This window comes from Staurois parvus, unplaced genomic scaffold (genome assembly GCF_062004578.1).
Source record: "Staurois parvus isolate SC_StPar_1 unplaced genomic scaffold, SC_StPar_1.0 ptg000018l, whole genome shotgun sequence".
NCBI lineage: Eukaryota > Metazoa > Chordata > Amphibia > Anura > Ranidae > Staurois > Staurois parvus.
Window position 1 is genome coordinate 21,835,098 of NW_028317814.1, and position 9,323 is coordinate 21,844,420.

Here is a 9,323-nt window from a genome sequence, read left to right on the forward strand (position 1 = left end):
GATGATGAAAAATTAGTGACCGGGGACTAGATAGGGAAAAGCTGCCTTTGTCTCTGTCACCCATGGGTGCAGGCCCAGTGTGCCTAACACTGATTGTACATCTGTAGGCTTATTCAAATAGGGGAGATTACAAATTGTAATGATTGCAAAATGAAGTAGCCCACAACAGTAGGAAATCATATTAGGCAGCACAGTGGCTAAATGGTTAGCACTTCTGCCTGGCAGTACTAGGGTCGTTGGTTCAAATCCCAACCACACCACCACCTGCCTGGAGTTTGCATGTTCTCCCTGTGCCTGTGTGGGTTTCCTCTGGGTACTCTGGTTTCCTCCCACACTCAAAAAACATGCTGGGAGGTTAATTGGCTCCTGTCTAAATTGGCCTGTGTATGTATGAATGTAAGTTAGGGACTTTAGATTGTATGCCCCTTGAGGGTTAGGGACTGATGTGAATGTATATGTGTGTAAACGCTGTGTAAATTCACACCGCTATATAAGTATCTGTAATAGATAAATATACCAATGTCATATAAAACTCATATTTTAATTTTGAGTGAGCACAGGTGGGCTGAATCTATTAACAGCATACTAAATACTTCAGTGGCATTATTCCCCACAATGATGTTCCTATGGTGGTTTGTGTCTTTGGCTTCCAAGAAAGGATCTAATGATCTAATAAAAAGTTTGTTGAATGTCTGCTCCTGATACAGGATAAGGCAGGACTTTTACTGCAGGGACACATTTGGCGTTAGGGATTCAAGTTTAGGGTTTAGCTCAGCTGTAAGGACAAAGAGGAGAAGTTAAAGTGGTTCTAAAGTCTAAACATTTTTTTATTTTAAAGAATTCCTTGCATTAAGGTAAAAATTGTTTAGGTAAAAGTATCACCCCCCACCCCTTATACTTACCCCCTTCTTCACTCGATCCAGTGCTGTGCCTGCGGCGGCTTTTTTCTCTCACTTTCCTGTCTCACAGGCTTTGCTGAGCCAATGGCTCCCGCTGCCGTCAGTCAAATCATGTGACAAGGGAGAGGGGCAGGGGTGTATTTACAAGGCATTTGCCTAGGGCAGCATTTTTCAGGGGGGCAGCACCCCCCTCAGGAAGAAGGGACATATGCGGCATGGGTACCAGATGGGATCTGAAAGAGGCTGCAGGCTGCTTGATGGTGTATGTATGTATACTCTTGTTCCCAGTGATGTCCGGAGCTGTGAAGGTGAGCGTTTTTCTCCCTGTTGCCGGGGGGGGGGGGTTCGTTGAAAAGTGGAAGGCTCTCTCAGGTGTGTGTGGGGGGCAGGGGTGTTGTTGGTCACATTCAAGCTCTCTCCAGGGTGGGGATAGGGGGTCTAGTGTTGGTTGGTGACAGGCTCCCCACTGGGGGGGGGCATCTGATTTTTGTGTTGCCTAGGGCAGCAAAAAACTTAAATACACCACTGGAGAGGGGGACAGAGCCAAGTCATGACTGTGGACACAGATGGAGCCCACAGGTGTAACATCATAGGAAGCAGCTTTCTGTGGTGGCATACCCAACAGAAGAGCAGCCAACAGTGCTGGTTGGTGAGCCCAGAAGTTGGGGCTCCTGGCCACTCTGCGCAATTCCATTGGACAGGGCAGGCAAGTATAAACCTGTTATTTAAATAAAAAAAAAAAAAACTGGCCAAACTCATACAGATTTTTTTTTTTCAGCAAGTGGGCTAAAAGAATAAAATCGAATAGGTTCTTCTTGGCAGCGGGGATGGACGATTCTCTTTGCCAGGATAATGTATTTTGACAGCCAGCATGGTTGGATGCAGGCACTATTTAGCAGATAATTTCTGAGAGGCTTCAAGAAAAGTTGATTGAACAATGGACTTTTGTTGAACAAAGCGCATCGCAAAGTGCCATACACTGCTTGCATTTTGGCCATTTTCTGCTGGCTTGGACAAAATCTAAACAGTGTATGGCCAGCTTAAAGCGGAGTTCCACTCAAAAGTGGAAGCTCTACTTGTTTACCTCCTTCCCCCACTCCACTGCCATATTTGGCATCTTTTGGGGGGGGGGAGCAGATACCTGCCTTTGACAGGTACATGCTCCCAATTCCTGCTCAGTTCACCGTGGCGAAGTCCACCCTCCTCTTGGAGTCTCCTGGGAACATTCACAGGTCCCAGAAGTCTGCCGGTCCAATCAGAATGCGTAGCGCGACTTGCACATGCGCAGTGGGCACCCAGCTGTGAAGTCGCAAGCTGTCACAGCCTGGTGCCCACAATTGTGATGCCGGCGCAGGGAAGAGAGGCAGAGAAGGGACGGTGCAGGTGAGAACATCGCTGGACCCCGGGACAGGTGAGTGTTTATTAAAAGTCAACAGCTACAGTTTTTGTAGCTGCTGACTTCTAATAAACACAAAAATGACCGGAACCCCGCTTTAAGAGTTGAGGACTCTTAAGGGGTCAAGTGAAACGATATGCAGGCTTTATATGTATCATGTTAGCTGCAGAAGAGGGTCCCCATGTGGAAGCAATTAAGAAAGCAGACAGCAACAATTAAAGAAAAAAGTTAATGGATGAGCTGAAAAAGTTTTTGATTAGAGACATGAATGTACAATTCTCTATAGGAGTCTGAGCTGCTATCATTGGGATTGTACAATGTTAAGGACACTTGGTACCAGGCCTTTCCCTTTATGGAAATGCAGACAGCACCATTTGTACAGGAATTGACTCCTGTACTGGAAACTCCTATCATTCTTTCATAAAGAAACAGTCTGTTTATAGTGCATCCCTCAAATCCCTTAAAGCAGAAGTCAATGTAAATGTTTTATTTTCTCATGCAGCTGGGCTATATCTACCCTGCCCTCCGATCCTTCGGAAAACCGAGCTCCCCCACATCCATCACTGGACTGTTCCTGATGTCCTCATCCTCATGACATCCTCATGCCTGGAGCCAGGCTATGGGAGTGATGACGTCAGGAACAGTCCATTCACAAGACCGCTAGCATCCAGGGGGGCAGTAGTGGCAGGGACAGTTCTTGCGCTCTGAGGATCGGTGGATTCAGTAATTATAACTTCATTGTTATCACACCTATGCAAAAAGGAGCAGTTTTTAGCCCATGCAGTGGGCACAGCCCCAGTATATGGTTCAAAAATATTTTTGCCTGGATTTCTGCTTTAACCTTTCCTTCTGCCCCACTGCTCTGTCAGTGCTACTGAAGAAATACCAAATGTTCCTGGGTATGGATGTGCATGTGACCGAATCCATTCGTTCGGTCAGATGTAAGAAGTGGTGACATCAAATTGTATAAGCTCCGACACTGGAGGTTTGAGGAGGAATGGTGCTGTGGGGGAAGGTTAATATAATGTGGGTGGATGTTTTGAATGAAAAGACTGACACTTGACTCATCATCATCATATACACATGATAACACTGCATGAAAATCGAACAATCAATATATCAGGTATCTCCAGAATTTCTAAGCAAAGGGCCAGTTTAATGTCCTTAAGATTGAGGGGGCTGGACTGTTGCCAGTGAGAGTAGAAAATGCCCTGGTGTTAATGGAAGTAAACAATGCCCCATTCATGGTATCAGTGGGAAGAATAGGGCCCCATTCATGGTATCAGTGGGAGGAATAGTGCCCCATCATTAGTATCAGTGGAAGGAATTGTGCCCCATCATTGGTATTAGTGGGAGGAATAGTGCCCCATCATTGATATCAGTGGGAGGAATAGTGCCCCATCATTGGTATCAGTGGGAGGAATAGTGCCCCATCATAGGTATCAGTGGGAGGAATAGTGCCCCATCATAGGTATCAGTGGGAGGAATAGCGCCCCATCATTGATATCAGTGGGAAGTATAGTGCCCCTTCATATGTGTCAGTGGGAGGAATAGTACCCCATCCTTGATATCAGTGGAAGGAATAGTGCCCCATCCTTGGTATCAGTGGGAGGAATAGTGCCCCATCATTGGTATCAGTGGGAGGAATAGTGCCCCATCATTGGTATCAGTGGGAGGAATAGTGCCCCATCATTGGTATCAGTGGGAGGAATAGTGCCCCATCATAGGTATCAGTGGGAGGAATAGCGCCCCATCATTGATATCAGTGGGAGGTATAGTGCCCCTTCATATGTGTCAGTGGGAGGAATAGTACCCCATCCTTGATATCAGTGGAAGGAATAGTGCCCCATCCTTGGTATCAGTGGGAGGAATAGTGCCCCATCATAGGTATCAGTGCCCCATCATTGATATCAATGGGAGGAATAGTGCCCCATCATTGGTATCAGTGGGAGAAATAGTTCCCCATCATTAATATCAGTGGATGGAATAGTGCCCCATCATTGGTATCAGTGGGAGGAATAGTGCCCCATCATTGGTATCAGTGGGAGGAATAGTGCCCCATCATAGGTATCAGTGGGAGGAATAGTGCCCCATCATAGGTATCAGTGGGAGGAATAGTGCCCCATCATTGGTATCAGTGGGAGGAAAAGTGCCCCATCATTGGTTTCAGTGAGAGGAATAGTACCCCATCATAGGTATCAGTGGGAGGAATAGTTCCCCATCATAGGTGTCAGTGGGAGGAATAGTGCCCCATCATTGGTGTCAGTGGGAGGAATAGTGCCCCATCCTAGGTATCAGTGGGAGGAATAGTGCCCCATCCTAGGTATCAGTGGGATGAATAGTGCCCCATCATTGGTATTAGTAGGATGAATAGTGCCCCATCATTGATATCAGTGGGAGGAATAGTGCCCCATCATTGATATCAGTGGGAGGAATAGTTCCCCATCATAGGTATCAGTGGGAGGAATAGTGCCCCATCATTGGTGTCAGTGGGAGGAATAGTGTCCCATCCTAGGTATCAGTGGGAGGAATAGTTCCCCATCATTAATATCAGTGGGAGGAATAGTGCTCCATCATTGGTATTAGTAGGATGAATAGTGCCCCATCATTGATATCAGTGGGAGGAATAGTGCCCCATCATTGATATCAGTGGGAGGAATAGTGCCCCATCATAGGTATCAGTGGGAGGAATAGTGCCCCATCATTGGTGTCAGTGGGAGGAATAGTGTCCCATCCTAGGTATCAGTGGGAGGAATAGTTCCCCATCATTAATATCAGTGGGAGGAATAGTGCCCCATCATTGGTATTAGTAGGATGAATAGTGCCCCATCATTGATATCAGTGGGAGGAATAGTGCCCCATCATTGATATCAGTGGGAGGAATAGTGCCCCATCATTGATATCAGTGGGAGGAATAGTTCCCCATCATAGATATCAGTGGGAGGAATAGTGCCCCATCATTAGTATTAGTAGGATGAATAGTGCCCCATCATTGATATCAGTGGGAGGAATAGTTCCCCATCATAGGTATCAGTGGGAGGAATAGTTCCCCATCATAGGTATCAGTGGGAGGAATAGTTCCCCATCATAGGTATCAGTGGGAGGAATAGTGCCCCATCCTAGGTATCAGTGGGAGGAATAGTTCCCCATCATTAATATCAGTGGGAGGAATAGTGCCCCATCCTAGGTATCAGTGGGATGAATAGTGCCCCATCATTCGTATCAGTAGGATGAATAGTGCCCCATCATTGATATCAGTGGGAGGAATAGTGCCCCATCATTGATATCAGTGGGAGGAATAGTGCCCCATCATTGATATCAGTGGGAGGAATAGTGCCCCATCATTGATATCAGTGGGAGGAATAGTGCCCCATCATTGATTGCAGTTGGAGGAATAGTGCCCCATCATAGGTATCAGTGGGAGGAATAGTGCCCCATCATTGATATCAGTGGGAGGAATAGTGCCCCATCATTGATATCAGTGGGAGGAATAGTGCCCCATCATTGATATCAGTGGGAGGAATAGTGCCCCATCATTGATTGCAGTTGGAGGAATAGTGCCCCATCATTGATATCAGTGGGAGGAATAGTGCCCCATCATTGATTGCAGTTGGAGGAATAGTGCCCCATCATAGGTATCAGTGGGAGGAATAGTACCACATCATAGGTATTAGTGGGAGGAATAGTGCCCCATCATTCGTATCAGTGCAAGGAATAGTGCCTCATCACTGGTGCCAATGGGAAGAATAGTGCCTTGCTGTTGGTGTCAGTGGGAGGAATAGTGCCCCATTGTTGGGGTCATGGGTAGGAATAGTGCCTTATTGTTGGTATCAGGAATTATGGCCCATTGTTGGTGTCAGTGAGAGCAATAGTGCCCCAAGGGCCAGATAAAAGCAAGCGAACGGTCACATCCAGTCCCCAGACCACTGCAATATATAAAGAAACAGCTTTGCAATAAAAGATTTCCATCCATCAATTCCAACCTCGTACCATAAATGGTGCACAGAGCAAGCTATGGAATGGAAAAGTATAGAAAGCCTTAGCAAATAGGAATTCTGTTTGCTGAAGCAAACCACTAACAGGACGGTTCTGAATGGTTATTATGAATAATGCACTTTGCTCTTATACTGTTAAATTTTTTTTAGGAATAAGCTCCAATATGTGGCCACCTTTGGGGTTTGTTTGAACTTAAGCTGTATAATGCGATTGTGCACTGCATGAAAACCACTGTGAGAAGGGGACCAGCAGGAAAGAGCCAAAAAAACAATTAGGAAGCCATCTGAAGACCACACAATAAATTCTCCTGTTTAGCGAATCATTATACACACATACATATGAATAGCAACCATTTTCCCCAACAGCAGCTGTGTGAAGATCACTGGACCTATATCTTAGGTATTGGTAGACCCAGTTTGACTGAATCACCCAACTGTTTCCTAAACCTTTTAGGGATTCAGAGGGTTGAACATCTATTTTGTGCGCTATAACCCATTACAAAACTGCCCAGTGAGCTTCTCAAGCAATACGAAGAGCCATCAAATGATGGAACCAGCTTGTTTTTGCCCCAAAGGGGTACTTCAGCTTATCAGAATTGGCCTTTAAATCTAAGACTGGTTCCATTTTTGTAAAAGTTTTCTAAACTGCTATCCTTCAAAGTGTATCTAAACCCAAATGCAAAAATTCCTTAGATGTGGTTGCTGAATTTTTGGCTTTTTTCTTTAATTTTCACCTTTTGATCCTCCCAGTAATACTCTTCCTACCCTAGCGTAACAACACTTGCTCAATGTACTGTATCTAAAGCAGGCTAAACAGCAATAGAATTTCACTTACATGGAAATTCTGTAAAATCGTTTTTTCAGAGCATTCAATCTAGTCATCACTGAATCAGCTCATTTCTTTCAAATCCCCTCACATTTCCTCCAGCCCTGCCACTTGAAAGGAATTTCAGGCACTTCTATAGAACTGTCAATTTATGCAGCGCTTTACATAATAAAAATGTTTCTTTTGTGCCTGGAATATGAACTTTACAATATGTACAATTTTAATTTTTCCCAAACAAAATTCACATTCAGTAAGAAGTTTAATTCAAGAAAAATTTCCTTCTTCAAATTTTCTGTTCTATTAGTATGGTCAAAACAACTGCCAATTTGGCTGCACTACCCATTGGAAAATCAAAAGAATGTTCCAACAACAAACATTTTCAAACAAAATTCTCCCAGCATAAGGAAGAGCAGAGTTGTCACCCTAGGACAGAAAGTGTGTTAGGACTACAGAAACCTTCCTATACTCCTTATCTTCATATGATAGTGGGGAGGTGTTCTGTAGTCTGCATGGGAGAACTGGAAAGACTAACATTGTTTGAGATTTTAGTGCAGTGCACGGGAAGTTACAAGGACATAAGGTTTCAGGTACGATCCCCAACAAGTTTGTTGTACTTACAGAAAATGGCCTGCATAAAGAAAACGAATGAAGTGGTAAGTTGCAATGTATTCATTTTTTTTCTAGAGTTAAGCTATACTTTAAGCAAATCCTAAGACATTTAAAAATACATTAGCAACTGATGACCGAGGAAACATTAAAAAAGAGAAATCATTAAATCAAACCCCACATTTGGACAATGATTTTGTAGCTCAAGTGTTATTTATATCCACATATAATTCATGAGCTGCTAATTCTGGTCTAAGTTTCAGTGCTCATGCTGACTGGACTGTTCCTCCTGGCCTTTTCCCATACCTGAACCCTGTGATGGCTCGGCTGGTAGGCAGGCTGGGTATGCACTGGCCCTTTGCCCACTGGTTCTTGAGTTTCAGGAGCACTTTCCGAGTCTTTAATGTGCAGAGGAGACTCTGGGGCTTTCTCCTGAACAACAGGCTTCTTCCTTTCTTGAGGGACTTCTTTCTTCTTAGGTTCATCTTGATACAGCAATTTATTTAGCCGCTCCATCATCTTGTCTACATCCTCTTCTTCGAGCTCCAGGCTCCGTCCACCAGAGCTGACATAAGAAGGAGTACTGGGGGCAGATTTCTTGCTGATGCTTTCGGGCACTGGTTCTTTTGATTTTAAGGTCAAAATAAAAAGGAAAAGGGCAAATAAAGTGAGACAGAGGGACAAGATCCACACTTCATCCATATTCTTCTTCTTTTCTTCCTGGAGAAACTCTATGGAAACAGATTTCTCTGTCACTTTTTTTCTAGCACCACAAAAAAATCAGAAGGATCAACTTTCAATGGAACAAAATCAGGAAAGTAAGAAGTGTTTTCAGTTATGTAAACAAATTTAACTTTGAATTAAAGTCCACTGTCCAAAGCTATAAAAATATAACCGTTTTCTCCTTCCTTTTTATTGCAAGCAGCTGAAATGTACAAAATGTTTATAATGAATCCTTAATTTACCAAAAAAAAAGTATTTCTTTAGAAAAAAAAAAATATATATAACCAGGTCAGGATCACATAGGCTGGTGTTGATTGCAGGATAAAATTTGCTTTATTGTGAGTGATATCCGGTTTGTCCAGTGACTGTTACTATTCCAAGTTATTGGTGTGTCCCATCAAGTCTTGGTCTGTATGTCTCCTCTGCTGTAGTCCTTCTGCCATACCACACAGACTGCTCCTTGTCTGCTTATCACATCCCCTTTTGCAGGAGGAGGGCGAGGCTTAGGAAGCCTTATGTTTTTGATTGACAGTTTTGTCTCCATTATGTGTATTGTGTGCAGCAGGTGAACCTATTCTGTTTTCTTTGGTGTAGGAAGATTAATGTATCAGTAACAAATAATAAAAGCATACTACATTGCACATAGTAAACATTTTGAAATTAAAGTATATTTAAATATAATTTTTTTTAAATTACAGTTTTTATTAAAAGAATACATTGTTAGAGTAGGTCTACGAGTGGACATTTGAAGACACGTCGCTCAGTTGTCAACATGCCATGCATCCATTAGTGCTATTGTATGTACTCTCCAGCGCCTCAGGATATGCACAGCCAAAAGGGAAGCCAAGGGTACCAGGACAGCGACAACCAAAGGAAAT

At 43.8% G+C, this 9,323-nt stretch overlaps 1 protein-coding gene across 1 annotated transcript in view; it reads right to left on the minus strand.

The window, feature by feature from the left end:
- LOC149473179 (uncharacterized) overlaps positions 1-8,914 on the minus strand; it is a 51,203-nt gene extending 42,289 nt beyond the window's left edge. The window contains exon 1 of the mRNA XM_089682916.1: positions 8,029-8,914. Coding sequence (XP_089539042.1) covers positions 8,029-8,424 — 396 coding nt within the window. The 5' untranslated portion in view covers positions 8,425-8,914. The remainder of the gene's footprint in view (positions 1-8,028) is intronic.
- Between the last annotated feature and the right edge of the window lie 409 nt (positions 8,915-9,323).